We start from the raw sequence: 25898 nt of genomic DNA, 5'->3' as shown, positions 1-25898 counted from the left end.
GCACAGGCTTACAGTATGTTGTGTTTTTGGATGCTGGTCTGCAACATGGGTTGTTGGTATATTGTTGTATAGACTAGACTTCTGAACTAGTTTAACCACACTGTAAAATCTAACAGTCAGTAAATGAAATTAGTTAATTCACTCAAATATTACTTAAACCAAAAAATGAAAAAAATATTGCACATCACTCCCCCTATTCATAGTTTCATGTCACACGCTTAGAGAAACGCTCATCTGGAGGGCAAAACAAGGCTATCCTCTGTTGCCCACCAGTAATTTTTACCAGGTTTGTAGTTAGTATTAATGCAGTACGACGGTGATATTAAAAGACCAAATTCAATATACACCTTATTGATGATGCATACTTTGTACAGGAAAGCAGATGAACACAGAATATTTCTTGTTAAGCGTTTTTTTCCCATAAAAACCCAATATAAAGAAAACGCATTGCATTCAGCTCATCTGCTCGCCTGTTTATGCATCATAAAAAAGGTGTAAACTGAATTTGAATTTGAAAAAATCCTAGATTAGCGTTAAACTTTGCTTAATTGAATCCTTATTGGTGCAAGTGCAAACCACTCTAAAATATTTTTCACGTTAAATGTTTTAGAACGTCCCGCTGTTTTATAAGATTGAAATACTGCAGCAGGTGCTGTATGTGGATCATAAGTGCCCAGAACATGCAGTTCAATTGAGTTCTATGGCGATCCTACTCTATTCTGATTGGCCAGATGGCCTAGTCTGTTACGATTGATCTACCACTTACAGTGCATGTCGGAAGCTAAACATCCTTTACCATAACTGAACTGTAAAGACAGTAATAATGGCGGCAATTTCACCATATTAATCCGAGCGTAAGTCCGATGATGAAACATTGGAAGTACTAGTTATTTAACCCAAAGCTCCATCGCAAGGACTACTTGAGCTGGACGTTTCTCAGTAATACGCTTGAGGTTTGAGGTACATTATGAGATATTGCAACTCTAATTCCTCATTATTGAACAAGTGTAGGTCCATCAACAAAACGATTTGTTGATTTCTAATTTATTGCAGTGCACATGCGGGGAACTGTATCATTTAACTGTATCAATAACAGTGCATATGTTAGCTGAGCACTAATGTGAATGACTGATGTAACATTAAAGTTTGCAAAACACATCTTGCTCCATCCTTTATCTTTACTCAAAGTAGAGGGAATGACAGACAATCTGCCTTAATTGACACAATTTTAGGTAATAGTGGCCCACAGCTGATTTGCAGAAGTATTTCAGTGAGACAGTAATAACTTGAGTTAGCCAGAGACTTGCACAATATAAAACACAAAACTATTTATTTTGAACGCCCAGTAGAAAATATATACATCAATAATTAATCATACTTACAGGTTGTGATTCTGAGGAGCAAGCTGGTCCATATAAACTGAGTACTGACCCGTCTTTTACGAGCAAGCGTTTTGCGAATCCCACATTGAACATAGAGATTTTAGAAGCAGTCGTCAGATAAATTACGTGTTTGTGGGCGGGTGAAATTGTTCGTGGGCGGACAACATACAACATAGGCGGGCATAATGCTAATGTATATTCTAGTGACATAGAAGATCACTCAGTGAGATTCGAATTACAGATGACTCGTTTAGGCGGTTCAGAGTCGTTTCTTTCTTGTGGGAGATAGTAACTTTATTTATTGTGCACTTTCGACTTAAAAATTATGCAGAACGTTTACATTTACAAACAGCTGTATTACACACTGCATGAAAGGAAATATTCAAAAAACCACAATAGGGGCACTTTAATAGCTTTAATATGCAACATTTTGTACTATATATTTCTAGGTACTATATATTTCTGTATATATATATACATTTACCCAAGTATTACTGAAAGTTCTTTATACTTAATAGAAAAAAAATATATGAACTCAATAACTAATTTTATTAAATTGAACGTATTAAACTGAACTTAAACTGAATGAGTTGCAACAGATTTCTAGTTCCCAGCATGTTTCGAGTCAGACTCTATAAGAAGAATGTTAAGTGTTATTTTGTGTGTTTTTGCACAATGTTAATATAGGGAGAGATGTGTTTGTGTTTAAGGTTCTGGTATGTTAGAAGGTATAGGAGTTTCTGTTATTTTGCAGTTTTACACGGATTACATTGTGGTACAGAGTAGAGCTTGTTATTGGGTCAAGGATTGGCTAGTGTATTGTGATAGTATCTTTTGATACAATAGCACAAGTGTGCATTTAAAAAAGAAAGAATTAGCTTGGAAAATATTTCAATTAAATTGCAATGAACATGTTTGTGTAGTACAAAATCTAAATTTCAAGTTGGTTTGCCAACTTATTATGGTTTACAATGCAGCAAACTTCCCATGGTCAGCCAGTTTCAACAGAAAGACTTGCGGTTACAGTGGCCCACCAGCTAGACTAGCACCAAACCAGCACTTACCAGTTTGTACCAGTATGCTCTTTTCCGCAGGGTGCTATCAATCTGCACTATTTCTCCGGCTCTAAACTCTTTAAACTTTACCTGGGATGATGAAATTGAAGGTTGTGTGGCTCATCTGCCACTCATTGATCAATCTAAAGTTATGGAACGGACTGTCATTGAGTTATAAGCAGATTTGGAATCTCTCTCTCTATCCCTCTCTTTTTCTGATTGATGCCATTTTAATTGGTCCCATGCTGTGCTCTGGCTGGATTGGGTCCCATGCTGTGCTCTGGCTGGATTGGAGAGTGCTTGTGGGTGGCGTGTCTGGGGCTGAAGTGGCATTGGCGTGGGCGGAGGCTGCCCCAAGCTACTCTTGGCTGTCTGACCGTGGGCGAATACAGCCGCTTGGCTCAAACTCTCATCAGCTCAGCCTTCCATAAGCCAATCAGGAGAATAGTGGCCGAAATATACACACATTAAAAGAGAGAAACAGAGAGGTGTAAAGGGATGAGTGTAGTGTGGATGGAAAGGAGAAACCGTGGTTTAGTGGAGCACACGTGCACGTCGTCCCTGATCACCATGGACACAGTCACTAGGGAACATGTTCATGCATTCTGACCTGCTGCATCAGACTTGAATGAGAGAGATAATGATTGTAAAGGTGTATGTCTACTGTATACCTTCATCAAACTCATTTATCTTTTACCCTTTTAAAGTATTTCTGCACTTTATTTGTTAGATTTACTAATTTGTGTGTGTGTGTGTGTGTGTGTGTGTGTGTGTGTGTGTGTGTGTGTGTGTGTGTGTGTGTGTGTGTGTGTGTGTGTGTGTGTGTGTGTGTGTGTGTGTGTGTGTGTGTGTGTGTGTGTGTGTGTGTGTGTGTGTGTGTGTGTGTGTGTGTGTGTGTGTGTGTGTGTGTGTGTGTGTGTGTGTGTGTGTGTGTGTGTGTGTGTGTGTGTGTGTGTGTGTGTGTGTGTGTGTGTGTGTGTGTGTGTGTGTGTGTGTGTGTGTGTGTGTGTGTGTGTGTGTGTGTGTGTGTGTGTGTGTGTGTGTGTGTGTGTGTGTGTGTGTGTGTGTGTGTGTGTGTGTGTGTGTGTGTGTGTGTGTGTGTGTGTGTGTGTGTGTGTGTGTGTGTGTGTGTGTGTGTGTGTGTGTGTGTGTGTGTGTGTGTGTGTGTGTGTGTGTGTGTGTGTGTGTGTGTGTGTGTGTGTGTGTGTGTGTGTGTGTGTGTGTGTGTGTGTGTGTGTGTGTGTGTGTGTGTGTGTGTGTGTGTGTGTGTGTGTGTGTGTGAGAGACATTTTTTGGCCCCCATGAAGAAAACGGCATATAAAACATTATACAGGAAAATTCAAAATAAATATACAGAATATACATTAAAATGTTCAGTTTGTACAGTATAAAAATCATTATGTCTATGGAAGGTCCCCATAAAACATGGAAATTAAATGCGATTTAACAGACAAATTCACAAAATTATGTCAGAATGCCCGTATAGGCAAGTATTCTTGTGAAACATGATCGGTTATGAAGTAAGGACTTAAGTGAACGCAAGAAAAAGGAAACGCGCGTCACAGTATGTTATATACGTGCAGCTCTTAAAGTGACAACAGCCTAATAAATCAACTGCTGTCCTCAATGTTAATCTAACAACAAAAGGAAATGAATTACACATTTGTTCTGTAATTAATCGCGATTAATCACACCTGACATTACAGTTTTTCATGTATTTTTATATTGTAATAATTTCACATTTAATCTCCAAATTAATGTAGAAACAATATAAAGACAGTATATTTTAAACAGTTGATCTAACAGGTAGGAAATATAGCCTACATAAATTGAATAAAGTTATCAAATGCTTCACAGTCTTCACGGCATAAATTATAGATTAAATATTAGATTAAACCTACACTCACCTAAAGGATTATTAGGAACACCATACTAATACTGTGTTTGACCCCCTTTTACCTTTCGAACTGCCTTAATTCTACTTGGCATTGATTAAACAAGGTGCTGAAAGCATTCTTTAGAAATGTTGGTCCATATTGATAGGATAGCATCTTGCAGTTGATGGAGATTTGTGGGATGCACATCCAGGGCACGAAGCTCCCGTTCCACCACATCCCAAAGATGCTCTATTGGGTTGAGATCTGGTGACTGTGGGGGCCATTTTAGTACAGTGAACTCATTGTCATGTTCAAGAAACCAATTTGAAATGATTCGAGCTTTGTGACATGGTGCATTATCCTGCTGGAAGTAGCCATCAGAGGATGGGTACATGGTGGTCATAATAAAGGGATGGACATGGTCAGAAACAATGCTCAGGTAGGCCGTGGCATTTAAACGATGCCCAATTGGCACTAAGGGGCCTAAAGTGTGCCAAGAAAACATCCCCCACACCATTACACCACCACCACCAGCCTGCACAGTGGTAACAAGGCATGATGGATCCATGTTCTCATTCTGTTTACGCCAAATTCTGACTCTACCATATGAATGTCTCACCAGAAAATCAGACCAGGCAACATTTTTCCGGTCTTCAACTGTCCAATTTTGGTGAGCTTGTGCAAATTGTAGACTCTTTTTCCTATTTGTAGTGGAGATGAGTGGTACCCGGTGGGGTCTTCTGCTGTTGTAGCCCATCCGCCTCAAGGTTGTGCGTGTTGTGGCTTCACAAATGCTTTGCTGCATACCTCGGTTGTAACGAGTGGCCCATTCTCCTCTGACCTCTAGCATCAACAAGGCATTTTCGCCCACAGGACTGCCGCACACTGGATGTTTTTCCCTTTTCACACCATTCTTTGTAAACCCTAGAAATGGTTGTGCGTGAAAATCCCAGTAACTGAGCAGATTGTGAAATACTCAGACCGGCCCGTCTGGCACCAACAACCATGCCACGCTCAAAATTGCTTAAATTTGCCTAACCCTAACCTTTCTTTCCCATTCTGACATTCAGTTTGGAGTTCAGGAGATTGTCTTGACCAGGACCACACCCCTAAATGCATTGAAGCAACTGCCATGTGATTGGTTGATTAGATAATTGCATTAATGAGAAATTGAACAGTTTTTGTGCACAAAAAAACCCATAAATAACGACTTATAAAGTGATGACCGATTTCAAAACACTGCATCATGAAGCTTCGAAGCATTATGAATCAGTGAGTCGAATCCTGATTCGGATCGCGTTTCAACCTGCTGAAATCACGCGACTTTGGTGATCCAAACCGCTTAATCGACTCACTGATTCATAACGCTTCGAAGCTTCATGATGCAGTGTTTTGAAATCGGTCATCACTATATAAGTCGTTATTTAGGGTTTTTTTGCGCACAAAAACTATTCTTGTCGCTTCATAAAGTTATTGTAGAACCACTGTAGTGAGATGGACTTTGTAACGACGTCTTTTGTACCTTTTACGGGTCTTGAGAGTGTAAAGTGCATAGCCTTTCTGAGCCATCGGATTTTAACTCAAATATCTTAATTTGTGTTCCGAAGATGAACGGAGGCCTTACAGGTTTTGAACGACATGAGGGTTAGTAATTAATGACAGAATTTTCATTTTTGGGTGAATTAACCCTTTAATGACAGACATCACAGTAGCAGGTTTATTAGGCTGCTGTCACTTAACTAAACTAAAACAAAACAAAACAACAACATAAATAGTCCAGGCCTGGTCCTCTTTCGGCCTTCACTGTCATCACTCCTCATTTTATCCCCCGAAGCTCCTCCGTGAGACTCGAGCAATCACGCCACCGGCCTTGCTCCGTTCCCACGGCTCTCTGCCCTGCACTGCTTGCCACAGCCGTATTATAGATGTGTCATTAGATTCGAACATTAACTGCGGTGCAAGTGCGTGCCATACCATGCGTGGATAATCGTTTTTTTTTTAGAGAGAAACATTACACTTATATACAAATATATATTGTAGGCCTATTATTACATGTTGTCAAGCTAACAGCATCATGTTAAATTATAAAATAAAAGTTACATTACAATAGTAATCTGTCAATTTGTCCACTGATTTGGGTGAACTTGCCAATGTCTATTTTAAGTTTGCCTTCTCTGTTAAAGGTGACGCTGCCTTACTCAAAATCTCTAAAGAAAGCATAATTTTGCAGCATAGCCTGCCTTCATGTTGGGCCTATGATGCCTTAAAAATGCTGTCTAGTTAATCAGCACAATAGGTTTTAAAACAGAGCTATTGATTTCCTCCCTGCGTCATGTTCGTGTCAAATTAAATATGGTGACTGCTCTGACTAGATCTATAAAGTGAATACAGACAGTATGAACTCAACTGGTATCATGTCTTCCCCTTTCACTGTGTCTATGTGTGGCAAACTAAGGTGAACTGTGCTGTGCTGGGAGGTATAGGTGTGTTCTGGTTAAGCTCTGCTTTTTGAGCAGATGGATAATGTATTATGTAAGCACATCTATCCCACTAATGGCCCTTTTAGCTGCCACGCTGTTCTCCTGAGCAGCTGCCCGCTCCAGAAGACAGGACGCTCTCTGATATCAGACAACACACGCACACAACTTGCCCCAGGAGCACCCTGACATGAGACAGAACTCAGATACACACAGATGTTCACGCACACTCCTAGCGAACGTCCCCCAGGAACCTTGCAATGGTAATTGAACTGAGCCTAGTCGCTCTATGGGGGCTGCGTGCCACCCTATGAGGATTCTTAGCTGTAATCACACCTCTGCAGCAGCTTCTCTTTCAGACAGCATTAAAATAATACAGCCCACACATACAATGCTGTTCTGAAAGACAAGAAGTGTGGGAGGAGTTGGATGGCAAGTTTATTGGAACCAAACAGGAGAAAATACTCTCTTCCTGGGAAACCACTCTCTCTCATTGACGGACACGGGGCACATTATGGACACCGCTACAACACACTTAGTGATGTGAATGTAATTTCACAGTTGTTTGTCTGATGAAGGAACGTTGTCCCCCTCAAAGGCATCACCTGACTGCCGGAATGCATGGAGCCGTGGCAGTGGGTCACATGGTTGGTCAGGTGGTCCTCGGCTGCCAGTTTCTCTCATGATCAACACACATCTACACAATTACTGCAGCCCTCAAAGGGGCAAAGTGAGGGGAAGAGCTGCTTGAGAATCAATGATGTGTTTGTTCACTTTGTCTGCTGGCTGGGTTAACTTTAGATCATGAGGCTTCTTGGGGACCATTCTGTTTGGTGGCGATCAGCGTTTTAGTGTGTGGATATGTATGTGATTTATCTTTGATGGAGAGCGTGATGGTGATGTGTACCTTTCAAACAGGTTCCCTCAAACACTCCCCGTGTCTGCTATTGGTTAGACTAACAGGTAGCTCCGCGAGCCAATTTTTCTACGTCAGCCTGGTCATATATGAAAAAATGGCCTAGACAGTGGAAGTATAATTTAATTTCAATGAAAAAATCAATTCAATAAGTCTCTTATGCTCACCAAAGCTGCATTTATTTGATGTATATTGTGAAATTATTACAATTTCAAATAATGGTTATATGTATTTTTATATATTTAATATATTATCTTAATATATATATTTTTTCTGCCATGGAAAGCTGCCATTACTTCCGTTTGTGTTGTGTGATCCTTTATAAATCATTCTAATATGCTGATTTGGTTATCAAACAACATTTCTTATTAATATCAATGTTGAATACAGTTGTGCTGCTTCATATTTTTGTGGAAGGCGTGTATATATATTTTTAGGGATTCAGCACCTATTTGAAATAGAAATCTTTTGTAACAAAATAAATGTCTTTATTGTCACTTTTGTTTTGAGTTATTGTGTATTTGCTGGATAAATGTATTAATGTATTAAAAACTAACTTTATTAAATAACTATTACTGACTACAACTTTTAGTACAACTTTCTATGGTAGCGTAGCCATACTTTACTTAAAGCATTTACTTATAATGCATTATAAAAGTTAAGTTAGTTATGCCTTGTAATGCACATTATAATACATCATATGGTCTTATGAATAATTGTAGCCACAGTTATAATACATTATATATTCATTGAACAGACCTGTAGAAAGTATAATGCATTAAAACACACAACAAACAACCAGTTTCAGAATCTGCAAATATGCATTTTATTCTTGGTTACAATTGTTTATGAAAAGATACAGTATAATGCATTATACATAGGACTTTAAGTAAAGTGTTACCGACATTTTTTTACATATCTTTATAATCCATACAAATGTAATATAAAAGTATTGTTTTTATATATTGTAATATAAATTGTTTTATTTAAAAACCTACTGCATCTAACGTTCAACTAACTTATTGTTCAATGTCATTTTATCTTGCAGCTGCATCATCCAATGAAAATGAGGAGAGAGTGTTCCGCGAGCGGATGCGTCCACGGAAACGGCAGGGGGCGGTTCGGAGGCGTGTCCATCAGGTTAATGGACACAAGTTCATGGCCACCTACCTGAGACAGCCCACCTACTGCTCCCATTGCAGAGATTTCATCTGGTAAGACGGTTATCGCCTAGCCTGGCGTGGCCATACTCAATTCTAGTCAGAATTTGATCTGGTACTAGCCTGGCGTGGCCATACTCAATTCTAGTCAGAATATGAGTCTGGTACCGCTCCATTGAGCTTTGATTATGGGGCGTGTTCCAACCGAGCCAGGAAAGACCTCAATTGGATAGACCCACAACCAATCAGAGCAACGGAGCGACGCGTAACGTTAGTTGTCAAATGTCAACAGAACTCAACTGCACTGTGTTGCCAAGTCCGTGTTTTTCTCCATGTCCGCAGGTTGAAGCGACCCCAATTATGTGATTATATAAACCCAGGAATGCGAATTTTAGCAGGCAACCTTGCCAAAATAACATATTTTGCCAACCAAACGCCATTTTTTTCCGGAGAACACCCCGGAAAGTTATTGTTTTGGGCTATAGTTTTGAGTAGCAATTGTGCGCGACATTGCAAAAACACTTGGAAACCCTGTCTGCACGCACGCTGGTTTAAGTAACGTTACAAGAAAAATATGAGTGTAAACGATCTTTGCCAGTAATAAAATAATTTAAGGATACACAGAGTACTTACCAACACGATCATCGTTTCTGAGAGAAATAGTGAAGGTGAATGCATATACGAACAAGTTCTCCATTTAGGATAAGAGCAAATTCAACCCAAGAGCCTTCGATGACGTGGATGATTACGTTACTGTTGATCATCTGTCCATCATCGTCTAAAGCCCGCCCTGACAATTTCATTGGTCCGAACAGTTTCTGTTCGGGCATAATTACTCCTCTATGGAGCGAGTCCAGACCGAATTGCCCGAGCAAAAAAAATTGTGGGCGGGGCTAAATTCGGCTGGCATCCAGGCTAGTTATCGCCCCTTACCTGTAACCCTTTATATCATCCACAATAGCTTCTATACAGGACTACTTTATTATAAGACCCTTTCAGGCATATAAATGGTTTACGTAATTTTCAAAGGCGAAACCTGATGCTTATCACAGGCCCTCCTTCTGATTACAACAAAAGAGTTTTTGTAATGCATATTAATATTGAAAGCAAATTAGATCCACTGTCCTTTGTTCTAGAGCGGAGGGCATGGAGAGGGATGCATTTATAGATTAGACAGATGTTTATTTTTATCTCTGCAAACAGTTACTCCCAGTAGTAATAACTGTTCAGTCTAATTATTTGCATACCTGGTGAATAGTGCATCTGTGTGGCTCTACACAATGCTGCTCTACAGAATCAGCTGTAGAGATATGTGTTGTAGCACAGCTCACCCTCTGCTGGTCAAAAAAGAGAACTGCTCAATCCTGCTGCGTGCCAGAGTTGTCTAACACATTTGTTTCTCTGTGGTTCTGCAGGGGTGTGTTGGGGAAACAAGGCTATCAGTGTCAGGGTGAGTAAGACACTCTTCTCTTATGTACAGTGATAATACAATCAATAATGATAATATAATGTTTTTGTAATTACAATGGGAAAAAGTGGTAACACTTTACAATAAGGTCCCATTAGTTCACTTTAGTTAATGCATTAATTATCATAATTACAATGAGCAATACATGTGATACAGTGTTTATTAATCGTTGTTAATATTAGATAATAATGCACGTTTCCATTGTTAGATCATGTTAGCTCAGGTCCATGAATTAATATGACGGCTTTTGATTTTAAATGGTTAGTTCACCCAAATATGACAATTCTGTCATCATTTACTCACCCTTGTGTCATTCCCGTAAAACTTTCGTTCATCTTCGGTACACAAAAAAAAAAGTGAAATCTGTCCCTCCATTGACAGACTACGCAACTACCACTTTGTTTGACGCTTCAAGAAGTCCATAAAAAGATCGTAAAACGAATCCATATGAATTGAGCGGTTTAGTTGAAATTTTCTGAAGAAACATGATCGCCTTATATGATAAACAGATTTAATTTAAGCTTTTATTCACATCTAAACATTGATAAACTCACATGTCAGTTGTGATAAACGGAAGCTCAAGCATATTCACTTGAAGTGTGAGAACCAATGAGGTTTATTCTCATGTATTACGCAGCACGTTTGAGCTTCCGCAAGAACCAATGAGGTTTGTTCTTACACAAAGCACTCCAGGTTAAGATTCTGTTTATGTTCACTGATCAATGTTTATATGTAAATAAATGCCTAAATTCAATCTGTTCATCATAGCGATCATGTCTCTTCAGAAAATTTGGACTAAACAGCTCAATTCATATGAATTCGTTTTACGATCTTTTTATGGACTTCTTGAAGCATCAAACAAAGTGGTAGTTGTGTAGACTTTTAATGGAGGGACAGAAAGCTCTCCAATTTAATTAAGATGAACGAAAGTCTCACGGGTTTAGCACGACAGGAGACGATGGTGAGTAAATAATGACATAATTTTAATTTTTGGGTGAACTAACCCTTTAATAATGTATTGGTAAATGTTGAAATGAACATTAACAAAGATTAAGATGAATGCTTTTGAAGTATTTTTCATGGTTAGTTCATGTTAACCTTATTGTAAAGTGTTACCAAAGTAAACTTTTTGCCTATTCCTTAAATCTCTCAGTGTGTACCTGCGTGGTCCATAAGAGATGCCATGAGCTCATTATAACAAAATGTGCTGGCTTGAAGAAACAGGAAGACACTCCTGAAGAGGTCAGTTCTACTTCTTTACTTTCTCTCAAAGGACCGAGCTATGTTTGAGTTAGTGTACTAGTATTAGTTTTTGCAGCATGCATACTGCAGATAATTTTATGACCTACTACATTTGCCAAAATGTTGCCAATTATCACAACAGAAAATGGAACAAGGAATACGGTTTCCTAGAATACAGCGTGCCTAACGTGACCTTTATTTTACAGTGTGACAAATAATATCAGCCACAAATCTTCTCTCATTCTTGTAATATTTGCAAACAATTTTGTTTCAATGCAAATTATTTATTTCCAAGGTAATAGCACCACACATAACATAATGAGATAAATGTACTGTAGCAAGATCAAGATGACTGTTTTAAATGTTGAAGGTTGATGCATAATATGTATTGATACACGCACTATTTTTTTAAAATTGTGGGCAGCCCATGCATTTATTTATTTATTTACATTACATCCACATTATTTTTATACTATTATAGTATTTACTTACATTTTTATTTTATATTTTAGGTTTTTATTTTAATTTTAGTTTGTTCTAGTAATTTTGTTTTTAATGGATTTTTAATCCAGTTTTAGTAGTCCTTCAGCTTAAACGTATTTTATTTCAGTTTTTAATTCGTTCAATTTTTATTTTTTTTAATGTCAAATTTTCCCCCATCTATTATTTAGATTTTATTTTATTTCATCTTCATTTAATTAACAGAAATAATTTAAGGGCCCAAGCACAGATGGTGCAAAAACTCTTTATAAAATATGTATAATAGTATAACACTTTACAATAAGGTTTTATTAGTTAAAGGGTTTGTTCACCCAAAAATTTTAATTCTGTCATTAATTACTCACCCTCATGTCGTTCCACACCAAAGATATTTTTGATGAAATCGGAGAGCTCTCTGACCTCTCCATAGACAGCAATTTAATTACCACTTTCAAGGGTCAGAAAAGTAGTAAAGACATCATTAAAATAGTCCACACAAAAAAAAACGACTTTATTCAACAATTTCTTTCTAGCCTGTGCCAGTCTCCTACGCAGTTTCCATTGTAAATATAGTGCAGCTGTCATCATCACACGCATGTGGCGTGGTCCTTACGAGAACTGCATCTGCTGCCGTAGAACTCGAAAGCGCTGCTCTGTTTACAACGTAAATTACGTAGGAAACTGACTGGCTAGAACAAAATTGTTGAATAAAGTCGTGTTTTTTGGGGGTTTTTTGGGCACAAAAAGTATTCTCATCGTTTCATAAAATTATGGTTGAACCACTGGAGTCACATGGACTATTTTAACAATGGCTTTACTACTAATTAAATTGCTGTCTATGGAGGGGTCAGTGAGCTCTCGGATTTTATCAAAAATATCTTCATTTGTCTTCTGAAGATGAACGAAGGTCTTACGGGTTTGGAACGACATGAGGGTGAATAATTAATGACAGAATTTTCATTTTTGGGTGAACTAACCCTTTAACCTTAGTTAACTACATTAGTTTACATAAACTAACAGTGAACAATACTTCTGCAGCATTTATTAATCTTAGTTAATGCTAATCTCAACATTTACTAATACATTAATCAAATCGAACGTTTTATCTGTTAACATTAGTTAACGCTCTAACATGAAAATGAACATTTTTATTAACTAACATTAACAAAATTTAATAAATGCTGTAAAATATATTGCTTACTGTTAGTTTATGTAAGTTAATGCATGAACTAATGTTAACAGATGAGACCTTAATGTAAAGTGTGACCGTTAACAGTTTTATGTTTAGTTTTAGTTAACAATAACAATACTGAGCCCATGTACCTAAAACTACTGAAACCTACACAGGATTTACTCATCAGTTGAATTGTGGGTATCATGGCATGAATGATGTTTTGTTTTACAGGTTGGCTCCCAGCGCTTCAGTGTAAACATTCCACACATGTTCAGCATTCACAATTATAAAGTCCCCACCTTCTGTGACCACTGCGGCTCCTTACTTTGGGGGCTGATGCGGCAAGGCCTGCAGTGCAAAGGCAAGCGTTACAGATACTGGTGACAAATAATTTTATGGTCAAACATCTGCTTTTGTTGCCATATATTCATTTGTCTTGCTGTTTGTTTTCAGCCTGTAAAATGAATGTCCATCGGCGTTGTGAAAGTAATGTAGCTCCTAGCTGTGGTGTCGACGCCAGAAAAATAGCTAAAGTGCTTTCTGATCTTGGGGTGACTCCAGACAAAATCTCCAACAGTACCCAACGCAGGAAAAAGGTGAGTAGTATTAAATATCTGCAGAATGTAAGGTGGCCAGATGGAACATGGGTCGATGCAAAAATTAAATGATGCATTATAAGCAGAGGAAAAAAATAAATAAAAGTATGACCACTTTAAATAATGATGCTGTAAAATGAGGCCAGTGATGATTGTGACAATTATGTAAAGGATTAGGTGAGAAAGATTATATTAAAATATTAAAAACCTTTAGAATTGATATTAAAAAACGTTTTCTCTTCAGTTGACTCCAGGGCAGGACCCTCAGCAAGCCATAACAGAAGCCCCCTCATCAGAGGAGTCTGACCGATGCAAATCAGCTCCAACTTCACCCTGCGACCAGGGTACAGAATTACACAAACACTCTCTCACTCTCTTGCACATGCTCTGCAATCTTAGTCTTTCACTATTACACATTCACCATTTATTTGCATAATTAAAGGGATGGTTCACCCAAAAATGAATCTTTAATGAATGTACTGAACATTTTTTCACCCTCATGTTTTTCTAGACCTGTATGATTTTTCTTCCCCTGTGAAATGCAAAAGGATACTTTTTTTTGCCCTTCAATTGTTCAATTATTTCAATTATTTTTTTATTACAATGAATGGAGCCTGGAGCTGTCAAGCTTAAAAAATGGCTTAAAGGGTTAGTTCACCCAAAAATGAAAATTATCCCATAATTTACTCACCCTTAAGCCATCCTATGTGTATATGACTTTCTTCTTTCAGCTGAACATAATCAGAGGTATATTAAAAAAATATCCTGGCTCTTCTCCGCTTTGTAATGGCATTGAAAAAATTTAGTTTTTGAAGCTTCAAAAAGCACATCCATCCATCCAAGCACATCCATCCATCATACAAGTAATCCATGCAACTCCAGTGGGTTAATAAATGCCTTCTGAAGTGAAGGGTTTATAAACTATAATCACTGGCTTCCTGCCACGGCCGTATTCGTGTTAATGAGAAAGTCGAGTTCCGGCGAAAGGGTGACCTCTGACCAGACGTATGACGTAGCGTAAGCTTAGGTGAGAATTGACGAACGTGAAAGTGCAGAGGATAGGTAAGGGATAATGTACATCCAGCTGGTTGTTATCGCAAAATAAACCCAGACAAAGGGATCAGGCCCCCGACGCGAAGCAGAGGGGTCTTTTGCTTCACTCTCAAGGGGTTTATTCTGTGATAACAACCAGCTGGATGTACATTATCCCGCTTATTACACGGCTACTTGTCTCAAATAAATTAGACACAAAATATTGTCTTGAGTTTAAATATTTTATTAGCTCTTACGCAAAGCTTCCGCGAAGAAAAACAGTTCCAAACTGCTTTAAAGGTTAAGTTCACCCAAAAATGAAAATTCTGTCATTAATTGCTTACCCTCATGTCGTTGAAAAACCCGTAAGACCTCCGTTCATCTTCGGAACACAAATGAAGATATTTTAGTTGAAATCCGATGGCTCAGAGAGGCCTCCATTGGCACAATGTACTTTACACTCTCAAGACCCATAAAAAGTACTAAAGACGTCGTTACAAAGTCCATCTCACTACAGTGGTTCTACAATAATTTTATGAATCGACGAGAATAGTTTTTGTGTGCAAAAAAACCCTAAATAACGACTTATATAGTGATGACCGATTTCAAAATAATGCATCATGAAGCTTCGAAGCGTTATGAATCAGTGAGTTGATTCAGCGGTTTGGATCGCCAAAGTCACGTGATTTCAGCAGTTTGGCGGTTTGACACGCGATCCGAATCATGATTCGACTCGCTGATTCATAACGCGTAGAAGCTTCATGATGCAGTGTTTTGAAATCGGTCATCACTATATAAGTCGTTATTTAGGGTTTTTTTGCGCACAAACTATTCTCGTCGCTTCATAAAATTATTGTAGAACCACTGTAGTGAGATGGACTTTGTAACAATGTCTTTATTTCCTTTTACCGGTCTTGAGAGTGTAAAGTGCATTGTGCCAATGGAGGCCTTTCTGAGCCATCGGATTTCAACTAAAATATCTTCATTTGTGTTCCGAAGATGAACGGAGGCCTTACGGGTGTCGAACGACAGGAGACGATGGTGAGTAATTAATAACAGAATTTTCATTTTTGGGTGAACTAACCCTTTAAGCCTTTATCTATTGCTGAAGATTTGTTTTTACCATATATGTTGAAATGAATGCTGAAAGGGATAGTTCACCCAAAAATTTTAATTAGCTCATGATTTAGGCCCTACTCGCCCTCAAGTCATCCTAGGTGTATATGACATTCTTCTTTCAGACGAATAAAATCGGAGTTGTATTAAAAAAAAAGTCCTGGCTAATCCAAGCTTTATAATAGCAGTAGTTTTAGCTTTTTTTGAAGTCCATAAAAATGCTCTTGTCCGTCAAATAACATTGTCCACACGGCTCTGGGGGGTTAATAAAGGCCTTCTGAAGCGAATCGATGCAGATTCGTTTGTGTAAGAAAAATATCCATATTTAAAACTTTATAAAGTAAAGTTCTGGCCGTAGTAACCGGTTGAGCGGTGTGTTATTCACTTTGGCGGTTATCTGGGAATAACATACCGCTGGAATGCGCGATTGACCAATCAGAATCAAGTATTCCACAGAGCCGTGTAATAAAGAAAAAGAAAATGCAGGTCATGAATTAGAAGTCTAAATTGAGAAGTTTTAAAGGGGTGGTAAAACACATTCTTTCGAAGGCTTGATTGTGTTTGTGGGGTGCACTGTAACATTTGTTCATGCTTCGTTTTTAAAAAATTGCATTATTTTTCAAATATTTTACCTTTATTCTACACTGCTCTGTCCCTCCTTGTAAAAATGGTCTGATGGTTTCCGGGTTGTATGAAGCCAGTCTCTCAAAAATACGCAGTGGGCTCGGATTGGTTAGCTGGCCCAGTGTGTTGTGATTCGCTAAATGCCTAGTGCACGTTTGTCGGAAACGTCACGCCCCTTACCTTTACCGGTAGACTGTGCTTTGGGTAGCATTAGAAACAATGGCGTCAATAAAACCATACCAATTTGAGCCCGAATCGGACCCAGACAATTTTAGTGAAGAAGATCGAGCAGAACCTGTTCAGTCCTCAAGAGTAAAGACTGCGGATCTATAGTGAATGCTACTGAATGGCACTGTTACTTTTGTATTTTTAGAACGATTAAAGCCAAATTTCTGTCGCAAGAACTATTAACCCAAAACGAACACTAAACATTGGCTTTACTATAGTTGCCAAATCAAACACAGAACCATGTTTAGCATGCCCGTAGATAAACAATACATAAAAGCTCTAATCAAAGAATAATTTACACTAATGCCAAGTTCGCTGTTGAGATTTTAAAAAAAAGTTTGTAACATTAGGTGTTTGTCGGATAACGTTAAGTAGGCCTATGAATGAGCATTTAACAAACTGGTTTGCAGTGCCAAACAGCGTTGTCATCTGTGTACTTCCTTGCTACAACGTACAATTAACAATACGAACTATTACAGGAAAACACATCAACGAAAAATAAATCATACTTACAGGTTGTGGCCCGTAAACAGCTTCTGTTTTTAAATCCATCTTTCAGGACAAGCCGTTGTGCGAATCCTGCATTGAACTCGTGAAGATTGTGGAAGCTTTCCTCTGTGGAATGTGCAGAGGGAGCCACGCGTGCCCGTTGTGCATACACACACTGGCAGCGTTTGTCTCGCGCAGCTGAACCGCGGCTCGTGTATTGCAAATACAGACGAATACTGTCCATTATGTCACATTTTCCGGTCTTCTCCTCCGACCCCTGTCTGTCACGTGCTTTGATTTATGATGGGCAGCATATATCTGCTGCAAATGCGACCTGTTCCCCTCTGTCTCATACACACATGCATATAACATGTTGTATGTTGAATGCACTGCAACGCACCCCCGTCCCTAGGAAGGCTGAACAATCTGGATCAAAATAACAGAGTGTTGTCGGCATTGCGGCAACAACACTCCAGCCTACTAACTCTTCCCCACAGCAATACAAAATGTTCTCGGAGGAGGGGTTTATGTAAATATTGGGGCTGGTGATGTCAGCAACCCTGGAGGAATGTCTAGTAGTCCCTACTGGCCGTTTGCTGTAGTCCTTAGAAATTGATTTCTTTAAAAGCAAATATCTCCCTTTGCTTTAAACTTTGAACGTTGTAACTTTGCAGATGTTGTTTATGCCCAAACAGCAACACTACACACTAGCTAAAGTTAGAAAAGTGAAATCGTGGTTTACCACCCCTTTAAAGAAAAAAGGATTTTGATGTAAGAGAAGAGGAGCTTCATCTTACGTCATACATCAGGTTAGAGGTCACCTTTCCGCCGGAACTTATAAAGATATGGATATTTTTCATACAAAAACTCATCGCTTCACTTCAGAAGGTATTTATTAACCCACTGGAGCCTTATGGATTACTTTAATAATGGAAGAGTTTGAAAACTTGGGCATTATTTAATGGCTTTACAAAGCTGAGAAGAGCCAGGATTTTATTGACTATAACTCGGATTGTGTTTGGCTGAAAGAAGAAAGTCATATACACCTAAGATGACTTGAGGGTGAGTAAATTATGGGATCATTTTCAGTTTTGGGTGAACTGTTCCTTTAAAAGCACAGTAAAAGTCTTTAAAATGGTCAATTTGACTTTGTGTGAGAAACAAACCGAATGGACCATCTTTATAATTGTATCCGGTACCAGTAGTTACATTCATTGAAAATGCCCCTATCATGCCTTTTCAGATATTACCTTTTATATAGTGTGTAAGATTGCTGTTTGTGAATGTAAAAGGTCTGCAATATTTCAAAGATCAAAGTGCACGATAAATAGAGTTACAGTCTCCCAAATGAACCAATTCTGATCTGCCTGAAACGAGTCGTCAGTAACTCCAGCCTTATTTCCTGCACAAATCTATGTAGGTTTGGAACAAATTTGCACACTGGCAACATATGGTCTTCATTGATTGCCTGCAAATAACATCTACTTTGACCTGCCCTCAGGCACTGTATATGTAGCTGTGGCCTGGAAGAGTTTGGTTCGTGTTGTCGACTGTTTTCTGCACTGTGAAAGCTAATCCACTTCCATGCATGCACTTCCAAAGCATGAGGACTTGGGTTAGAATTGATAAGTTAAAAACGACGAGTGCTGAGAAAGCCTCTGGAACTGAAGTCTAAAGTCTTTGGCTGAAATTCAGATGTGGTAATAGGGGTTTTGTGTCTGACACATGCTGCTAGCAGTAGACTAATCACAACAGACTGGGCCATCTGACCAATCAGAGCAGAGTATGCTCTCAGAATGGAGGGGTTTAGAGAGAACAAGTCCTTGATCAAACACTTTCAGTTTCAGACACTGACATTTTCTCATAATATATATTGCATCATCAGCTCTTTTCTCACAGTATTTTTTGACCTTGCATGCATGTAAACCAATTGTAGGAGACCTTCAAAACAAAATTAGGAGTATAATAGGGGCACTTTGAAATTACTTTTGTGTTTTATGGAAGAAAGTAACTCATACAGGTTTACAGTGTCAGTAAAGGATGACAGAATTGTTTGAAAGAATTATTCTTCATTATAAGTCTAATGTTGTATTTGTCTGTCTGTAGCAGAGCTTACAGAACTGGAGAGTATCCGCAAGGCCCTGTCATTTGGCCAGGAGCACAAGTCTTCCTCCTCTTCCTCGAGCAGCGGCATTCAGAGCACAGTGACCGAGGGTCGGGAGAATGGAGACTTGAAGACCGTACAGACGAAGAGGATGAGTCTCACAGACTTCTTGTTCATCAAAGTGCTGGGCAAAGGCAGCTTCGGCAAGGTGAGGGTCGCGAAACAGTACTTTTCAGTTTTAGTGTATGAAAACAAATCAACATCTTCACATTGCCCTCTCCGTGCTGTAGGTGATGCTGGCTGAGCTGAAAGGCACAGATGAAGTTTATGCTGTGAAAGTTTTGAAAAAAGACGTCATCCTTCAAGATGATGATGTGGATTGCACTTTGACAGAGAAACGGATTCTGGCCCTGGCTAGAAAACATCCCTATCTGACTCAGCTTTTCTGCTGCTTCCAGACAAAGGTAAACAGTCACTAAATCAAAACACTCTAATCAAGACATTTCAAGTCATTGCTTTCTTCTGATAAGATGAAACACTTTAGTACTGCAGTCTTCCTCATGTCACCTTCATGGTGTTCCAAACCCAATATTACTTTCTTTCTACTGTGAAACCAACATTGAGAGTTTAGACTTAATGTCCCTTCTGTTGTCCATAGAATGAAAGTGGATGGATTTATACTGTCAATCTCCAAAATAGAGCTTTATACAATGATTCATTGTAACTTCATACAACTTGTATGCTACATTCTAAGCCATACAATAGTTATATGTGAAGAACTGACCAAGTAAATGATGACAAATAGTGAGCTATTCCTTTTAAAAAATATAAGACTACAAGGTCTAATTTGTCCTGAACTAACAACAAATAGTTGATTTTATTAGTCCAGGTTAATGTTATATTTTACGTACACTATCATTCAAACTTTTGAGGTTGGTAAGATTTTTGAATCTTCTGTGCACCAAGGCTGCATTAATTTGATCAAAAATACAGTAATATCCTTCAGAAATCCTTCTAATAGGCTGATATCTTTGTGGAAACCTAAGACTATTATTATATTCCTTTATATGATATTTAGTGCTGTCAAACGATTAATTGCGATTAATCACATCCAAAATAAAAGTTTGTTTACATAATATATGTGTGTGTGTTCTGTGTATAATTATTTTGTATATACTATATAAACATGCATGTATATATTTAAGAACTTTTTTATATTTATATTTATATTCATATATAATATAAATATATATGTATATACGTATAAATGTATATATATATATATATATATATATATATATATATATATATATATATATATATATATATATATATATATATATATATATATATATATATATATATATATATATATGTGTATATATGTATATATTTGTGTGTGTATTTATATATACATAATAATTATACACAGTACACATACATTATGTAAACAAACTTTTATTTTGGATGCGATTTAATCGTTTGACAGCACTAATTTATATTACTGTATTATATTAATTATATTATATGATATTATATATATTATATTAATTATATTATATTATATTATATTATATTAATTATATTATATTATATTATATTATATTATATTATATTATATTATATTATATTATATTATATTATATTAATTATATTATATTATATTATATTATATTATATTATATTAATTATATTATATTATATTATATTATATTATATTATATTATATTATATTATATTATATTATATTATATTATATTATATTATATTATATTATATTAATTATATTATATTATATTATATTAATTATATTAATTATATTATATTATATTAACACGCTGTCGTATATGCCGATACAGAGCATCCCAAACATGCTCAATGGGGTGACATTTCCAGTGAGTATACTGGCCATGCAAGAACTGGGATGTTTTCAGCTTCCAGGAATTGTGTACAGATCCTTGCAACATGGGGACGTGCATTATCTTGCTGCAATATGAGGTGATGGTCGTGGATGAATGGCACAACAATGGGCCTCAGGATCTCATCACGGTATCTGTGCATTCAAAATGCCATCAACAAAATGCACCTGTGTTTGTTGTCTATAACATACACCTGCCCATACCATAACCCCACCGCCACCATGGGCCACTCGATCCTGTACAGTGAAAACCGGGATTCATCCATGAAGAGAACACCTCTCCAAAGTGCCAGATGCCATCGAATGTGAGCGTTTGCCCACTCAAGTTGCCCACGACAAACTGCAGTCAGGTCGAGACCCTGATGAGAACGACGAGCATGCAGATGAGCATTCCCGGAGACGGTTTCTGACAGTTTGGTTTATGCAAACTGATTGTTGGTTTATGCAAACTGTCCGGGTGGCTGGTCTCAGGCAATCTTGGAGGTGAAGATGCTGGATGTGGAGGTCCTGGGCTGGTGTGGTTACACGTGGTCTGCGGTTGTGAGGCCGGTTGGATGTATTGCCAAATTCTCTGAAATCCCTTTGGAGAAGGCTTATGGTAGAGAAATGAACATTCAATTCACGGGCAACAGCTCTGATGGACATTCCTACAGTCAGCATGCCAATTGCACGCTCCCTCAAAACTTGCGGCATTGTGCTGTATGATAAAACTGCACATTTTAGAGTGGCCTTTTATTGTGGCAGCCTAAGGCACACCTGGGCAATAATGATGCTGTCCAATCAGCATCTTGATATGCCACACCTGTGAGGTGGATGGATTATCTCGGCAAAGGAGAAGTGCTCACTAACACAGATTTAGACAGATCTGTGAACAATATTTGAGAGAAATAGGCCTTTTGGCCTTTTAGGTCTTTGTGTTCAGATCATGAAAAATGGGGGCAAAAACAAAAGTGTTGCGTTTATAATTTTGTTCAGTGTATATTATATTAATTTTATTATATTATATTATGCTGATATCTTTGTGGACACTATTATACATTTATTTAAGATTCTTTGATGAATAGAACATTCAAAAGATCAGCAGTTATTTCAAATAGAAATCTTTTGTAACAAAGTAAATGTCTTTACTGTCGCTTTTGATCAATTTGATGCATCCTATTGCCCTAATGCATTAACACCTAATACATTAACTAATGATCACAAATGTAACCTTATTGTAAGGTTATGTGGAAATTTCACGTGAAAAATCTCAATCTATGCCAATGATCCAGCAGATGGCAGAGCCACACTGGATTGATCAGGATTTAGAAAAACAGAAGTTGTCCAGGAGGTGGCAGTGTGACCTCTTTCTGACACCCGTGTATCATGATGTGGTTTGAGATGACAGTCTGTTGAGTTGTTTGAAGCCATATCAAAAAGAGAGGTCAGATGAAGTCATGAAACTTTTAGCAAGTTTAGCAATTAAAAGTGGTTTATGATCATATGCAAGTTTTATTTTCTAAGTATATAAAAAAACGCATGTCAGTTAAAATTAACTGAAAAATAGCCGACCAGTAAGTTCACTTCAAATGCTGTTAACTACTTTTCATTTTGTTTAATCACCAGGGGTGCACAAACTTTTGCACACAATTATATTTGCAGATAGGAAAGGCAAGTTGAAGTGGTACTAGTTCTATCAATGAACTGTGCTCATTAAAGACTCTTACATCCTTTTCACCAGGGCTTTTATCACTCTCATCATCTGTCTCTATACCCTGTTCTTCTCTATTTTGCACTTTCACTTCTTTCCGTCCCTCTTGTTCAGCTTCCCCTCCCATGCCCCAGTTATACTCACAGTGATATCTAGTGTCCTCATTTCTCCTTTTCACCCTTCGACTACCGCCCACAGTATCTCCCCTCTCATTCGCCCACATCTGAGAACACAGGACACACACTGACGGAGGGCAACAAAGCAAGAGACCCAAAGAAAGAGGCGGTAGTAGTGCGGGAAAGGGGCCGAAAGAAGAAGGAAGACGTGATTTGGGGGGGAAATAGGAGTCGTGTACTCTTTTTGAACTGCTGCTTCTGGTTTTAATCAGCTTTGGGATCACAGCCATATTCTTATCAACTGCAATTACGCTGCAGAAATGTAAATAACATTACACAACTGTTTCTGATGAGGCCTGTTGGGACCATGGGCAGACATGCTCCTGCAGACAGAAAATAGCCAAAAGAAGGGGCCCTGTAGAAAGACAGTGATGAGGATTATGGAACATCTAAAGTCTGAATGATTGCCTGGGAAAAAGAGAGAGACAGAAAAAAGGAAGTGGCAGAGAGTTAGCTCATGCTGGAGAATTCACTGGCACTATTATATTAATTATATTATGTGTATATATATATATATATATATATATATATATATATATATATATATATATATATATATATATATATATATATATATATATATATATATATATATATATATATATATATATATATATATTAAAAATGTAAGTTCTAATACTAATAAAATAAAATTAAGAATTCTAGCCTATTGATTATTAACAAATATGAATAATGACATATTAAATTGCAATTTTAACTTAAAAATAAAATGAAATAACGAATTCTAGCCTGATTCACCCTTATGTCGCTGAAGTGTTACATATGATATATATTTATTATATTAAAAATTAACTTAACTTTCAGTAAAACATAAAACAAAAATTATATTATATTATTAATTAATTAATGTATTAATTATTATTCATTCTTTCACAGTTTATTCACCTATAAATTTACATATAATAAAATATTTTGACTAAGCTCATGTAGGATTGGGATATGACATGATATAGCGAAAAACTACCGCTATGTGAGTGATGTAAGTGAGTATTCTTATATTTTTAGGTTATTTTGATGAATCATTTTGCCTAACTTTCCAACATCTAGAGATAGTGTACAGCTTTAACTTCCAAAGACAAGTGAGTAAGAAGAATTAGTGGACAGTGAAAATGGTCTTGTTTGTGGTTAGTGTGATATGAGTGTGTTCTGAGGACAGATACAGATGAGTTCATTATCACTGCTCACTATCTCTAGCACTGGCGTAACCCAGAAGCCCTCATGTCCTTCTGTGAATCAATCTAGACTTTAAAGTTAGCCCTGGAGTTAGGCCAGGAATATTTGTCTGCGAGGGTACTGTTTAAACGCACAGTTACCAGACAAATATTTTTTAACCGAAATCCCTTCGATGTAAGGACAATCCATGTAGATCTGCTCTGACGGATAGATATGTATAGCCCTGGTGATTCCAAGAAGATTTGTCTGCAAGGGTACTGTTTAAACGCACAGTTACCTGACAAATATATATAGTAAAATCGCAAACCTGACTCTCCATTTTTCTTCCACTCCAGATAGGGGTGATTCAGGTTATATTATATATATTTTTATTTTATTCTCTTATGAATATTTTGATTCCATTTCTGCGTAAAGCACTTAGAATTGCCACTGTGTATGAAATGTGCAATATAAATAAACTTGCCTTGCCTAGACTTAAATGAGTGCAGTGAACCTCTGCCCCGATGATTTAGCAGATTTAGTAATAATTGGTGTCATTGTTTTATTTGCCAGGTTTCTGGTGGTGGGCTCATGTGTTCTCTGAGTGCCCTCTGCCTTTTTTCAAGTGATATGAGCATCATATTCTTTCTTTCACCCCTCTATCTCCATGTCTTGCTTCTCTCTTTCTCTTTTTCTCCCTCTTATTTTATAGAGTAGATTGATGAGATTAATTTGCTCTCAAAAATCTGAACAATGTTATAATGCAGCCAAACCTGAGATCAAACTTCTCCTAAGCACGACAACTTCTTTCCTTCTATCTTTTGCTTTTTCTTAGCCCATCTCTTTGTCTGCACTGCTCTCCGTTCTCACCTATTTTTAGACCTATTGTTAGACTGCTGGCTCTGAACATTTCTGTAAACTGTCAGTGCATCTCATTCGAATTCCTTATAAAACGTCTTGATTTAGACGTAGAAAGCAGCAGAACCAACCACTCATTATTACTGTTACTCCCTAATGGCTTACTAGGGGTCATGGAATGCTTGTTTTGTACAATTCAAACCATTTATATTCACACAATACCAATCAAATTTTAGGGCTGTTTCCCAAGATTTTTTTTAATGTTTTTTGGGTCCCACTTTATATTAGGTTTTTTTAACTACTATGTGCTAACATTTAACCCCTTAACTGTCACTTGCCCGTATACGGGCATTCTACATTTACTTCACTATATTACTATTAAATCCTAATCTAGTCATGACAAACTATATATCATTGGAAAGGTCTAAGGCTCAAGAATACATATTTGTTGATGATTTTGCAGAAAATATATATTTTGGAAGAGTAATGGATTAATATATGACAAGAGTGACAAGAGTGTGCATCAAAAAATCTGTATCATTACAGGAGTTTTCACCTTTGTAACAAAAAGTCAACAACCACACGTTTAATCATTCAAACTTTGATTTTCATGCTAAAAGTTCATAACATACACATTGATTCTAGTATTTAGCCAAAAATATT

At 37.4% G+C, this 25898-nt stretch overlaps 1 protein-coding gene across 2 annotated transcripts in view; it reads left to right on the top strand.

Moving 5' to 3' along the window:
• prkcea (protein kinase C, epsilon a) overlaps positions 1-25898 on the top strand; it is an 86864-nt gene that overhangs the window by 37710 nt on the left and 23256 nt on the right. The window contains exons 3-10 of one of the 2 annotated variants that reach the window (XM_079800994.1): positions 8756-8921; positions 10283-10317; positions 11489-11577; positions 13463-13592; positions 13685-13827; positions 14072-14171; positions 19423-19628; positions 19711-19884. In XM_079800994.1, coding sequence (XP_079657120.1) covers positions 8756-8921; positions 10283-10317; positions 11489-11577; positions 13463-13592; positions 13685-13827; positions 14072-14171; positions 19423-19628; positions 19711-19884 — 1043 coding nt within the window. The remainder of the gene's footprint in view (positions 1-8755; positions 8922-10282; positions 10318-11488; positions 11578-13462; positions 13593-13684; positions 13828-14071; positions 14172-19422; positions 19629-19710; positions 19885-25898) is intronic. The other variant, XM_079800995.1, reaches the window with a different exon arrangement.

This window comes from Gobio gobio (assembly GCF_949357685.1).
Source record: "Gobio gobio genome assembly, chromosome: 20".
NCBI classification, from domain to species: Eukaryota; Metazoa; Chordata; class Actinopteri; order Cypriniformes; family Gobionidae; genus Gobio; species Gobio gobio.
Note: the sequence above shows the minus strand (reverse complement) of the source record. Positions and strands in the feature narration are given on the sequence as shown.